This window comes from Octopus bimaculoides, chromosome 18 (genome assembly GCF_046866305.1).
Source record: "Octopus bimaculoides isolate indiv1 chromosome 18, ASM4686630v1, whole genome shotgun sequence".
Classification (NCBI taxonomy): Eukaryota; Metazoa; Mollusca; class Cephalopoda; order Octopoda; family Octopodidae; genus Octopus; species Octopus bimaculoides.
Genome location: NC_142945.1, coordinates 6,090,883 through 6,105,782, shown reverse-complemented (window position 1 = coordinate 6,105,782; position 14,900 = coordinate 6,090,883). Strand labels below are relative to the sequence as shown.

Here is a 14,900-nt window from a genome sequence, read left to right as displayed (position 1 = left end):
TTGGGTATGAACGAGTTGCTTGTGCCAGTTTAATTCTCACCTTGCTTTCTACTATTTATATGATCTCAGACATGTCTCTGTATACAGGAATGGCTCTGTGGTTAAGAAGTTTGCTTTTACATCCATGTTGTTTCAGGTTTCGTCCTACTGCATGGCACCTCAGGTTGACCAATGCCACCTGCACAGGAGCGAGTCCACCGGCACTGGCAACGACCTCGCTCGAATGTTTTCTAACGTGCCACCAGCACAAGTGCCAGTAAGGCGACGCTGGTAACGATCACACTCAAATGGTGCTATTTACGTTCCAGCGGCACGGAAGCCAGACAGCTGCTCTGGCAATGATCACACTCAGACGGTGCTGTTAGTGCTCCACTTCACATGTGTAAACAGAGAGAGAGAGAGAAAGATAGACAGAGAGAAACATTGAGACGTCTGATGTGAAATCAGCATCGACTCAGTGGTGCCAAATAAGCAGAACCATAACAGCTGTGCCAGAATGTCTCATTCCTATTTTGTAATACATCAGCTAGCTCAACTGTTGGTGCTATTTGTTATCATAACAGCAAATTGCTGCTCTTGTTGCTACTGAGCTATCCCAGACAGATCCACCAGAGCAAACACATGACACAGAATCAGCCAATGAATCGCTGAAGAATGACCCACATGTCTAGTATTCTGGTTGTGCAAAGAAAGAAGCAAAAATTGTAAACGGTTGGAATCAGAAATGTAACTAAAGAAAGAATAGATTGTAATGGAGCGTGCAGTGCTCCAGAAGGCAGGTGGAGGAGCGCAAAGAAAAACAAACAAATGATGCTTCCTAGGTAGATTGGTAGACTGTGACACTTACAGGTACCAGGTATCATATGAGAGAGCAGATGACATATCATGTGAATGATACAAGATTCAAAAACAATGTTAGTTTGTTTGTCTGCCACTTGCGTTTTTTATGGTATGCCATAGTTAGAATTTCATCTTCATGTTATGCATGAAACATATTTAAGTTAAGACATTCACTAACTGAGTTAGTTCGTTGCTGGCAGCAGTGGGTAACAACCCCCATGAAGTGAGTGATACATTTAGCTTGAAGATGAGTGCATGCCTATGTGTATGTAGCTATAAAGGTTGTGTGGTGTTCATTACATTCTGAGTTCAAATCCTGCCAGGGTCAAGTTTGCTTTTGATCCTTTCAAGGTCGCTAGAATAAGTACCAGCTGAGCACTGGGGATCAATGTAATTGACTACCCCCACCACCACCCTGCTAAAATTTCAGGCCTTGTGCTTATATTAGAAAGGATTTGTGCATTTCTTGTTCGTATTAGCAATGAGAAGTGAGGTACACTTCTACGGATTGGGCACCGAAACATGCTTATGGAATTTGTTTTAGCTCTTTGTTGCTACTGTTTTGTACCATTTGATAATTCATTGAACCCTCTGAAAAGAGAGAGAGAGAGAGAAAATGAAGAATGTCAACAACAGCATCATTACCATCATCATCATCATCATTGGACTGTGGACTGAGAAAAGCTGAGATGTTTGTGTTAACTAATTAATTCATAGAACACACGATACAGCTTTTATTTCTTGCTATCACTGTGTGTGTATCTGTGTATATATATATATATATATACACACATACACACACATAAATATCTCTTGTAGCATATTTTCCTCACACACTTTCACTTTATGTATACTTGACATGTCTGTTTCTTGCACGCATGTACATATCGGTTTCTGGTACACATGCACAAATGCACACACTCACCCACCTACTTTCACTCTCTCTCTCTTTTACTTTGTATATGATTCACACAGACACCCATACACTCACTTCTTCTCCCTATCTCATACACACACACACACACACACACACGAACACACAGAGGCACTATCCTTCAAGCTAATTGTTTATAGTAAAATCTAGTTTGTTTTGTATCATGTTACTGTGATATATTGCCAGGAATAATTTACACAGAGACGTACACACACTCAGAGGTACATGTTTCTACGAATTATATATTCATGAGATGTGTTTATGGTGCATGTAAATATAAGTATATGCAAGTGTTTATGTAAATATGTATGTGAATGCATTCGTGTGTGTGTGTGTGTGTGTGTGTGTTTCTGTATTATGAATTTGACATCTTTTATATTACTTCAAGTTTCTTTCCGGTGAAGCAATCTCCAAATAGTAAACACAGGCATGGTATGGAAAGAAGCTCTTGCTTCCCAACCATATGGTTCTGGTTTCAGTCCTGCTGCATGGAACCTTGGGCAAATGTCTTCTACTATTGCCCCGGGCGAACCAAAGCCTTGTGAGTAGATTTGGTAGACAGAAACTGAAAGAAGCCCATTGTATATATATATATGTGTGTGTGTGTGTGTATTTGTCTTTTTTCTGTGTTTGTCCCCACCACCACCATTGCTTGACAACCAATTTTGTGTGTTTACATCCCTGTAACTTAGCGGCTCATCAGAAGAGACCAATAGAATAAGTACTAAGCTTACTAAGAATAAGTCCTGGGATTGATTTCTTCAACTAAAACCTTTTAAGGCGGCATTCCAGCATGGCCGCAGTCAAATAACTGAAACAAGTAACAGAGTAAACAAATATGCCAATGAAGAAATGATTTAAATCGTTTAAAGCATTTCTTTGTTGATTGCCTCTTCATCAAGAAGCTTGAAGAAACGGATAAGAGTCACTGCCATGTAGGCACAACCTGATGATTGCGTGAAGGCACCAGACATGTTAAAAATGTTGTCAGATGTTTTCATCGCATGAAACTAATAGCTCATAAAAATATAAAGGATAAAGACGCCCTTTGTCATCTACCAAGTTCCCTTCTGCGGCACTAGTCCAGTGCCCAGTGCCTTATAGAAGACCAGCAGTCACCCATGCATACCAGCATCCCCTCTCCACACCACCAATGTTTCAAGGGAAAGGCAAAGGGGCCAGTACAGTTTGGCATCAGTGACATCACAACTCACTTCCACAGCTGAGTGAACTGGAGCAATGTGAAAACAAAGTGTCTTGCTCAAGAACATGACACACAATTTGGTCTGGGAATCGAACTCACTACCTCATGGTTGTGAGCCCGACGTTATACTGTGTTAATTAAATAATATTTATCTCTCACTTTTTTTGTTGATCTTACTGTCACACCCATATCCCCACTCCGCCAGTCCAATCAACTTTCTAGAGATGGTTTCGTTGAATAAGCATGTATATTATACTGAGAGCTGTGCGAGCCATGTACAGAGACGCTGTTAGTAAGGTGAGGGTTGGCAATGAGTACAGTGAAGAATTCCGGGTGAAACTCTGCCCAATCAGATTGGAGGCTGGTGTAACCACCTGGTTCACCAGTCCTCAATCAAATCATCCAACCCATGCTAGCATGGAAAGCGGACGTTAAACAATGATGATGATGATTATTGTTAAAAAAAAGTTTTCCGAGTGTTGCCTATTGTTTAGTGCTGTTCCTCCTAATTCTAGAGTTTAAAAAAACTGTAGGCACATAGAACACCACTCCTGCATGACAGCCTTACACACACACACACACACACACACATGTATATATGTTTTATTTTCTCTTGAACTCTGGTAAACTGTACTCTTAAAGAATTGTTTTGAAATACACACAACATCAAATACAAAAAATAAAAAGAACTTAAAAAGTGTCACTTCTTAGATTCAGAACAAGCTGTCAAGTTGCACTATGAAAAATCACGCACGCACGCACGCACAAACACACAAACACACACACACACACACTCTCTCTGTCTCTCTCTTTCTCTCTCTCTCTCTCTCTCTCTCTAGTGTTTTGCTTATATGTATAGGGCTTTTTTTAGTTGTGCATGTATATATAGTATTTAGTATTTAGGTTATGTGCACGTATGTGTATGTGTTGTGTTATATATATATATATATATACATATATATTAGGGTGTGTGCTATGGGTATATAATATATATATACATACATACATACACACATATGTATGTATACTTGCTATTTTGGTCGTTGATCAGATTAGTAGACCAGGGATTTGTAGCTGTGTTTGTGGCCAATAAACTCATACCCACAGCACACACCCTCATATTCCCTTTTTTTTTTCTTACTTTCCTTCTTTCTTTTTTTTTAATTAAAAATGTTGTTTTAAAAATAGTCTGAAAGTAATAAAACCACAAATTCTTCAGCACAAAAACAGCTAAGTTTAATCTCTACAATGGACAATAACGCCTTTTCACCGAAATAGTATTTACACATAACTAGTATGTGGTACATGCAAAGACCATCTATGTGATAGTGGAACACTTCATACTTACTACCATTCCACAACCACTCGGCCACTCTTGAACTGTATCTGCCTTCCATGTGTTCTAAGCATACAGCTAGGATTTCTGTTCATTCAAATGTGTTGCATGTACACTGCATTCGCTTCTATTAATCTTGTTAGTCCTACTGTGTCATGCTGTCCTTTGACCTGCCATTCCCAACTCTGGGTCCAAAGATCCCTGGGGTTCCACAAAGGATCGATATGCTGTGGATTCCTATGGTATCCAGTGTTAGCCATATCTCATTCATACCATTCCTCTTCTCTCTTCCCTTATGACTTATAAATTCAAAATCATCGTGTACGAACATAAATGTAAACTCTGCTCTATGATTTAGTAATTCTTATGTCATTTTTCTTCTATTTTTTTTTCCTCAACAGGTTGGACCTAATAATCCGTTTCTCACACAGCAGTTCTCTGCCGATCGTAATATGCTGTCGGGTTTCGTAGAATCAGCACATGTGAATGACTTCCAGTTTGAGACGCAACGGCGCACATTTGCTAGTTATGGTTAGTAATCTCATTTCTTTGATAGATTAGACACAACTGTGGCTCTATTGATAAGATGTTTGCTTCCTAAACCCATGATTTCATTTTTCGTCCCACTCATTGGCATTTTGGCCATTTCTGAACAAGAAAGAAAGATTACAAGAATAGCGATCCTCACCTTGAAACTAACTATTTTGAACATTTTTTTAGATTACAGAACGCCCTGCTCTGTAATGTATCCATGTTTTAAATTTCAGTGCAATTGGATGAACAATGCTCGAGTTATAAGCACACAAACAGACAGACAGAACGGATTTTATATATTAAGATAGATATATATATATGGGGTGGCAAGAGGAGTACTTGTGTATCTTTGTCTTACTCTTTAGCATTTAAACTTTGGTATATCTGGTCAAAATAAACTATGTGTTTTATCTTCAAACTGGCTAGATACAGCCTCTTACACTTATCCTACAATATCATTCTAAAAATAAACAATTGCGTCGTTAAAATTTCAAAGCTTCCAGGTGATACACGACTATATCATGTCATTGTGACTAAATAAACATTACATTTGACAGAGAAATCCGTATGCTAAAGGATTAACATTGTATGATGGATGTAACAGCTGGTGTTATTCATTTCCATTGTTCTATGGAAATCAGTAAAGGTTGGCAACAGGAAAGGTATCTGTTTCTAGAAAACCTCTCTCTATGAATTGCATTTCACTCATACAAACATGGAGAAGTAAACACTGAAACAACAAGGATGGTGATTAATTCTCATTGCCTTCCCATTTAAAAGTGTCTTGTTTCATGCCATGGTAATATATGTCATTTTTTGGTTCATAATGGGAACCATTTCAATTGGCATTATCAGTTCTTTGTAGAGATGCATGAGCATCACAACTTCCTCTCTCTCTCTCTCTCTCTCTGCCTTCATAAATCTCTTGTTTCATGTTGCCACGATATTCAAGGGGATTAGAAAAAATTCAAGCGCACAGCTCATAATATATACACACACACATATATATAGAGATATGTGTGTCAAGTGTTATACATACTCTTCACATAACAGATGCCACCCATATACATGCACAGAGCATTTACACCATTCTTCAGAATGCCATACATGCGATAGCTAAACAGTTCATTCGGTATGTGAAAACATGTTTAATGTTAAAAGCCTATTTATATGCTTAAAATGTATTTAGGCAAGCTGTGTGATAAACGATAGACATATTTTATAAACATTACTTGTGCACGTAAATTTTTGCATCTGTTTGTCGAGGGGGTAGCAGTAGACATTGATTTAGCAGGCCCAGCCAAACTTCCTTCTTCATCACTACCAGTTGATGACATTGTTGCTGCTGCTGCTGCTGCTGCTGGTGTTGGTGTTTGGCTCCAAGTCAGCCTGGTCAAGTGCGTTTCAACCATGACCATTCCTGTCTTTTCGTAAATCAAGCACTATATTTTCTGGTATATCCTTGGTGTTTTTATAAGATAGTAGTAAGGATGTGATGTGAAGGTGATTTGGCTTCTATTTCTGGTGGGTTTAGCAAGTGCAAAGAGACTACTTCATTGATTCAGTTCTTTTGTTGTTGTTGGTGGGAAATGTTTAACAACAGATCAGCAGGGTTGGCTGTATATCATCTTCGTTATATGTCCGTTTTCCATACTGGCATGATGGGTCGGACAGTTTGACTAAAAACTGGTAAATTGGAGAGCTGCAGCAGATTCCAATCTGATTTGGCATGGTTGCTGCAGTTGGATGCCCTTCCTAATGCCAACCACTCCAAGGGTATCGTGGGTGCTCTTTTTACATGCCACCAGCACAGGTACCAGTTACGAAATACTGACATCGGCCACAACTGTAATCTCACTTCCATGCTGGCATGGGTTGGACGGTTTGACTGAGGACTGGTGAAGCCAGAAGGCTGCACCAGGCTCCAATCTGATCTGGCAGAGTTTCTACAGCTGGATGCCCTTCCTAATGCCAACCACTCCGAAAGTGTAGTAGGTGCTTTTTATGTGCCACCAGCAAGAGGGCCCGCCAGGTGGTACTGACATTGACCACACTTGAAAGGTGCTTTTTACGTGTCACTGGGTTGGGAGCCAGTCAGGCGGCACTGGCAATGACCACACTCGAATGATGCTTTTTATGTGCCATCAGTTAGTATATATATGTGTATACTTGTGTGTATGTATGTAAATAGATATGTGTTTATATATGTGTGTGTGTGTGTGTGTGTATACACACACACATATATACATGCATACATATGTGTGCCCACGTATGTGTGTGTGTATATACACACACACACACACAAACACACACGTGTGTACCCATATATACATACATGTGTGTACCCATGCACACATATACATACATTCATGTGCCCATGCACACATATACATATGTACATGTGTATACCATATACATACATACACATATATACATTTGTGTGCCTATACACATAAATACAAGCATGTATGTTTCTGCCTATTTACGCATGTGAAAGGTGCATCAAAAAAACATTAAGAAAATTCAACCAGCCGTTTAGAAAAACTGAAACAGCCAACAGACAATATCCTTTGAACCACCACCCCCCCTTTTTTTTCTTGAAATGTTGTATATAGAAAAAAGAACAGATGTCAACCCAATGATGTGAAGTTTAAGGTGAGACGAGTGCAGTAGTAATCCCAATATCAGTCAGCACCGGCCTGCTTTGCTCACCAAGTAATACTGAGAACCTTGCTTAAGCACAACACCCGTCAAAACATGACTGCCTCGTCTACAAGCCAGACTTAATCTCAGACTCAGACCCAGATCGGTCTATGGTAAAGACGCTTCTTTTCTTCAGAACTACAAGAGAGAGAGAGAAGGAATGCCGGCTGGTATCTGGTTCAGCCAGTCATCTGTGAGCGGAAGTGGGTGTGGTGATGGTGGTGGGGGTATAACTTTCTTGTTCATCAGAGTTTAACAGCCTCTCCTGCCCCTGTTTCTCTCCCTTACCAGTCTTCGACTTGCTCCTTTATATTTCTCTCTGTCTGTCCTAAACAGCCCTGTTCCAGTTATTTATTTATTTATTTATAATCCTCTGATGATGAAGGAGGGGCACTTTTTTTTTTTTTTTTTCATCACCATCAGTCAGAGCACATTAAGTCAAGTAAATCCTCACCGGTTACTCTACCCCCCCACACACACACACACACCGCCAACTCTTTTATCTCTCCCTCTCTCTTTCTCTCTCCATCTCTTCTTGTTCCCTTCTTTGCTCCTCATTCTTTCTCTATTTCAATATAAATGTATCTACACGCATACAATACTCACATGCACACACACACACACACACACGCGCACATACACACATGCAGACACACACATACACACATGAACACATACACACATGCAGACACACACATATACACATGCACACACTGATGCAGACACACATACACATATACACACATGCATGCATGCACATACATGCAGACACACACATATACACATCACACACACCCACACACATGTTTGGATGTAGAATGCATATGGCAGAAAGAGCACTGCACACATCTTTTATCTTTTACTTGTTTCAGTCATTAGACTGTGCCCATGTTGGGGCATTGCCTTGAAGAACTTTTAGTTTAAGTTTGGTACTTATTTTATCAGTTCCTTTTGCTGAACCACTAAGTTACACCAGTAATGTAAATAAACACTCTAACACTGGTTGTCAAGTGGTGGTGGTGGACACACACATACACACACACATGATGGGCTTCTTTCAGTTTCCATCTACCTTATCCACTCATGAGGCTTTGGTCAGCACAAGGCTATAGTAGATGACACTTGCCCAAGGTGTCACACAGTGGGACTGAACCCTGAACCATGTGGCTGGAAAGCAAGATTCTTACCACACAGCCACACCTGACAAACAATTTTTTTCTTTTTAATTGTATTTTTGAAGTTAATTAGTCGATTAGACCAACCCCAGAATGCAAATGGTACTTAAAGGACGAAAGAATAAGTCGACCTCGTCGGAATTTGAACTCAGAACGTAAAGACAGACAAAATACCACTAAGCATTTCAGCCGGCTCACTGCCTTTGTTGATATATATATATATATATATATATATAGTCATGATGAGGGTATTCAGATCTCTTATAGGAATATTTATCCAAGATACACTGGTTTAATACATTATATTTTGAAGAGATAATTCTTCAATGAATATATTATATAGAATATCCTAAGATATCAAGCATTTTTATTGAGTTAGATCTCCCTGTTTTCTATCTCAATAAATATACATATACATATATTGGTGTTATTTCACTGCTATATGACTTTTTATAGTTATGCTGTATTATTTGTGGCCTGGCTTTAATTCTCATTTGAAATTTATGCATTTCATTTACCTTTGGTAAATGTTTCAGGATGGAACCTATATAAGAAACAATATTACGGTAGTTCAATACTGTAGTATTTGTGTAGTAATTATTTGTAGTGAGGCATGGCCTCCTGTTCCCCTTTTTGTAATTTATATGAGGGAGATTTGGTTGCTATTTCTAGCAAATTGAGTAATCATAGAGGCTCCTTCATGACCTCAGCAGAACAAAGTCATGCTTTTATATGACACTTAGATGCGCTTGTGCATCTTCACTCTGTGTGTGTGTGTGTTTGTCTTGTATCTCGTACCATTTAATCTGTAATAGTTGATAGGGGTTTTATCGTGTGGATCCCTATCTATGTGTATCTCTTAATAAGTAGGGAGCAGTGATCCGTTTAACCAAACCTGGTGTCATTCTTTTAGTCTTTTACTTGTTTCGGTCATTTGAGCACGGCCATGCTGGAGCACCGCCTTTAGTTGAATAAATTGACCCCAGGACCTATTCTTTGTAAGCCTAGGACTTATTCTATTGGTCTCTTTTGCCGAACCGCTAAGCTATGGGAATGTAAATGCACCAACATCTGTTGTCAAGTGATGGTGAAGGGACAAACACTGACACACACACACACACACACATACATACATACATACATACATGTGTGTGTGTGTGTGTGTATATATATATATATATATATATATATATATATATGACAGGCTTCTTTCAGTTTCCATCTACCAAATCCACTCACAAGGCTTTGGTCGGCCTAAGGCTATAGTAGAAGACACTTGCCCAAGTGGGACTTGATCCCAGAACCATGTGGTTGGGAAACAAGCTTCTTACCACACAGCTACACCTGTACCTTAAAAAATAGAAGCTAAAAAATATAGCACAAAAGCACAGCAACCAAACACTCGAATCCTAGTTTACCAAGAGAGCTGAGGCTGACAGTTGTATCTTTTCTTTGATGCAACTTATTAGTGAGACTGTGACCCCCACCACTACCCTTAAACCCCCCTCCCCCATTTTCTTGTTATATTTATATACATTAAGATATTTCCAAGAACTTAAGTCTGTAACAGTTCATATCTAAACCCTAAACTTAATACTGTTACCTAAACCTCAAACTTAGGCACTTAATTTCATTGCCCCACCCAGAGATATTTGAGTTGGGGAGGTTATTGTAACATATATTTCCAGTACTTATAACTGGGGTGTGTGTGTGCGCACACATACACATATTTGTGTATGTCAAAAGAAACACATTTATATCTTTAAAAATATTGCATTTATAATTGTATGCATGTATTCGTGTGTGTGTTTCTATCCTATAATGAAGAAATAGTATGCTTATGATGTATTTATGAGGTTACATATATTTCCACCACTTATAACCCTGTCTGTGTCTGCATGTATATATATATATATATATATATATATACATGCAGGCATAGCTTTCAGTGAGGCTCATAAGCCACTACATTTCAACAGTGTCATCATCATAATGTAAGCGGCTGAGTATTCCACAGACAGTTGTGACTTTAATGTAAATAAACCTCTGCTACAATCTGCAACAGGCTTTCCAATCAACTGGAAACACTCGCTGCATTATGGAAATTTCTTTAATGCAAGACACAATCTTCAGGCACTGCAACATGACACAGCATGTGTGATTGGTTTGAGTCCTCAAATCACAGGTAACCCCAGCCTGACTCTGCACACTGCATGCAACAAGACTCACACTTTGAATCAGAAGTGCAGTCCATTCATATCACAGTATTAACTGGTTGAGTATTCCTCAGGTGCTTCTATTATACTCAAGGATTACCCTTAACCCCTTAGCATTCAGATTACTCTGTCTAATGTAATCCTTGTCTATTCACGCTGTTTTGAATTAATCATGCATATTTTCGTTACTTCAAGATTTCAATGATGTGATTGTTTATTTGTTAGAATGACATTGTTGGGTAGGTGTAAGAGGCCAAATGTGACCGGTTTGAGCAGTATGAATATTTGGGCCTGAAATGGCCAGGTTAAATGTTAAAAGGTTAAAGTAATAAGCATAGTTCTGTGTGTGACAATGTTGAACCTGAAATTACAAGGACAGTCCATCAAATACTTCATCAATAGATAGACGGTAGCTGTACTAATTGCTTTTCTTTTTTTTGCTGTTGTTGTAATCTAATGTTTATTTCTGTGTGTTATACAGGCTATGCTACTGATCCCAGCACTGAAATAGAATCACAAACTTCTGTCATTGGAGATGTTGCTAAAGCCGAAGCGAATAAACGTAAGTTAAATACGTCTTCTCTTGACTTTTTTATTTTTTCTTTGTGTGTGTGTGTGTGTGTGTGTTGTTTTCTCTGCTTCCACTCCTCTTCAGAAGTGAGAGTATCAATGTGGTTGGGAGGAAGGGGTAAATAAAGTGATAAGAGTGAGAAAGTGGTTGATGGTGGAGCAGCAGTAGTAGTATTAGCAGTAGTAGTAGCAGTAGTAGTAGCAGTAGTAGTAGTAGTAGTAGTAGTAGTAGTAGTAGTATAGAAAGGAAACTGATGAGCAGCTACATTTTGGTTATTGGTAACATGAGAGAATAATGACCGGGCAACAAAGTAAGGCCCCCCAAAATCAAGACCCTACTTCTGTCTTAGAACAGGTGTCAGTGTCCCCGCCATTAGAGACCTAGTTTATTTTCCGACTTTATTTATTTCATTCGTTTTTTTTTTGTTTTTTTTCTCTGCTTTGCTCTGTCACATGAAGTGATTCGAGGCTGTGAATTCTTCGCTGCAATTCAAATGCAACAGTGAGCTGCTCCTGCCATTACACACACCAGTGAACTCAACAGGAAGTATTCATGTCACAGATGTTGGCTTCTAACTTTGTTCCTGCGCGTCTGTGTTTCATTTATACATTTATGTATTTTTGGGTGCCAAAGTTAACACCCAGCACCCATTAAATGTGGGAACCAAGTAGCTTAACTGAAACTGTTTTTGTTGCTTCAGTGATGATGATGGTGGTTGTGGCAGCGGCGGCTGTTGTTGTTGTTGTTGTTGTAAGCAGCCTCCTGGGTTCAAAGAATTGCATGAAATATGAATTTCTTACTTCAGCATGATGCCACAAATATATTTTGCATTATCTTTCCCCTTTCCTTATTAGAGATCACAGACACATTCTACAATACATAAAGACAGACAGACAGACGTATGTGTGTATATGTACAAAGATATCACCATCATCATCATTTAACATCTGTTGTCCATGTTGGCATGGGTAGAACGGTTTGACCAGGGCTGGTAAGCTGATGGGCTGCGCCAAACTCCAGTCTGATTTGGCATGATTTCTACAGCTGGATGTCCTTCTTAATGCCAACCACTCCGAGATTGTAATGGGTGCTTTCATGTGCCACTTGCATGGGTGCCATTTGCGTGACACTAGCATCAACGACATTGCTTCCATGAGGCTCAACAGCATGGTCACAGTCTAATGACTGAAACAAGTAAAAAAGAAAAAAGGGCATATAATATATCTTGCTACTGTATGGACTGAGACCCCTGTTGACTGGTCACTTATGTAGATGCGTTAAACAGGGGTGGCCATGAGGTTAAGAAGCTTGCTTCCGAACTATGTGTTCTTGATTTCAGTTCCACTGTGCAACATCATCATCATCATCATCATCATCGTTTAACATCCGCTTTCCATGCTAGCATGGGTTGGACGATTTGACTGAGGACTGGTGAAACCGGATGGCTACACCAGGCTCCAATCTGATTTGGCAGAGTTTCTACAGCTGGATGCCCTTCCTAACACCAACCACTCCGAGAGTGTTGTGGGTGCTTTTACGTGTCACCCGCACAAAGGCCAGTCAGGCAGTACTGGCAATGGCCACGCTCAAAATGGTGTATTTTATGTGCCACCCACACAAGAGCCAGTCCAGGGGCACTGGCAACGACCTCGCTCGAAAGTCCTTACACATGCCGCGGGCACAAGTGCCAGAAAGGCGACGCTGGGCACAGGTGCCATCACAATTTCGATTTCGCTTGCCCCAATAAGTCTTCGCTGGGAAAATATTCTCCAGTTTAGCCTTGAACCAACCAAACCTTGTAAGTGAATTTGGGTGAGAGAAACTTAAAAAAGCCAATCGTGTGTGTGTATGTCCTCGTCCATTTTTAATCATTTCGGAAAGACATGTCTAGCCATGAGGAAATATTTCCTTGCTTGGAAACTGCTAAGTGTTGACAACAGCTAACCCTCCCTGTATTTTATTTAACAGGAGTCACTGTGTGGTAAGTAACTTGCTTACCAGCCACATGGTTCCGGGTTCATTCCCACTGCGTGGTACCTTGGGAAAGTGTCTCCTACTATAGCCTTGGGCCGACCAAAGCCTTGTGAGTGGATTTGGTAGACGGAAACTGAAAGAAGCCCGTCGTATATATATATATATATATATATATATATATATATATATATATATGTGTATGTGTCTGTGTTTGTCCCCCCGTCCCCCCCAGCATTGCTTCACAACTGATGGTGGTGTATTTACGTCCCCGTAAATTAGCGGTTCGGCATATGAGACCGATAGAATAAGTACTAGGCTTACAAAAGAATAAGTCCTGGGGTTAATTTGCTCGACTAAAAAGGCGGTGCTCCAGCATGGCCGCAGTCAAATGACTGAAAACAAGTAAAAGAGTAAGTTGCTTTGCATTGAAACCAGCTCGCAAGTTTGTAACCAAGGTGAATACCACTGAGGTTTTGTTTTGGAATGTCTTGGGAACGTATTGCAGAGCTGTTAAGTCAGCATGTCTTGGTGCCAATGAAAGAACCTATTATGTAATTAAGATCACAGATATAAGCCTGTTTGCTTGACTGAGTAAAGCAGTCAAAGCCAGTGGAATCTCAGCTTTTTTTTTTTTTTCTCATTGCAATGTTTTTTTCAAAGCATTTTTCTTGTATTTTTTTTTTTTTTTTAAATTTTCATTTTCGCTTACTATTTTTACATATATGTATTTTTTTTACTCAAAAGTGTTTCCACATCTGTTTTGTATATTAGCATGTGTCTTCATATTCACAGCTATCAAAATGCATATATACTCTCACACACACACACACACACACACACACACACACACACACACACACACATAGATGCATGCATGTGCACACACACATATATACACACATACTTTATAGTAGTTACCTTTATCTACATAACAGTTGCTGATAGCTACACACCAGTTGTTGTTGGTGAAAGTGTAGTTTATATACATACATACATACATACATATATGTATATAAACTCCCTTTTCTCCTAGTCCTACCATTCCTCCTATCTCCACCCTCCTCCCCTGTTTAAATTTTTTTTTTTTCCCTCCCATATCCATCTCAGAATATTAAAATGAAGAGAAGACACAGGAGCATATACAAGAGGAAAAAATATTTTTTGAGTCTAACTACTTTTGATAAACAGTTCTTCTGCAAATGAACATCTTTTTGGGATAGGCATTGCTGGATACTCTTTGATTTGGAAAGACCATCATTATTATTATTATTATTATTATTATTATTATTATTAAGGTGGCGAGGTGGCAGAATGGTTGCATGCCGAGCAAAGTGCTTAGTGGCATTTCGTCCGTCTTTGCGTTCTGAGTTCAAATTCCATTGAGGGCGACTTTGCCTTTCATCCTTTCGGGGT

At 39.4% G+C, this 14,900-nt stretch overlaps 1 protein-coding gene across 4 annotated transcripts in view; it reads left to right on the top strand.

The window, feature by feature from the left end:
- The window catches only part of LOC106870024 (pre-mRNA-processing factor 17), a 76,386-nt gene that overhangs the window by 38,204 nt on the left and 23,282 nt on the right, over positions 1-14,900 (top strand). For all 4 annotated transcript variants that reach the window (XM_089365680.1, XM_089365679.1, XM_089365678.1 and 1 more), the window contains 2 exons: positions 4,716-4,845; positions 11,424-11,504. In XM_089365680.1, the coding sequence (XP_089221806.1) occupies positions 4,767-4,845; positions 11,424-11,504 (160 nt within the window). In that variant the 5' untranslated portion in view covers positions 4,716-4,766. The remainder of the gene's footprint in view (positions 1-4,715; positions 4,846-11,423; positions 11,505-14,900) is intronic.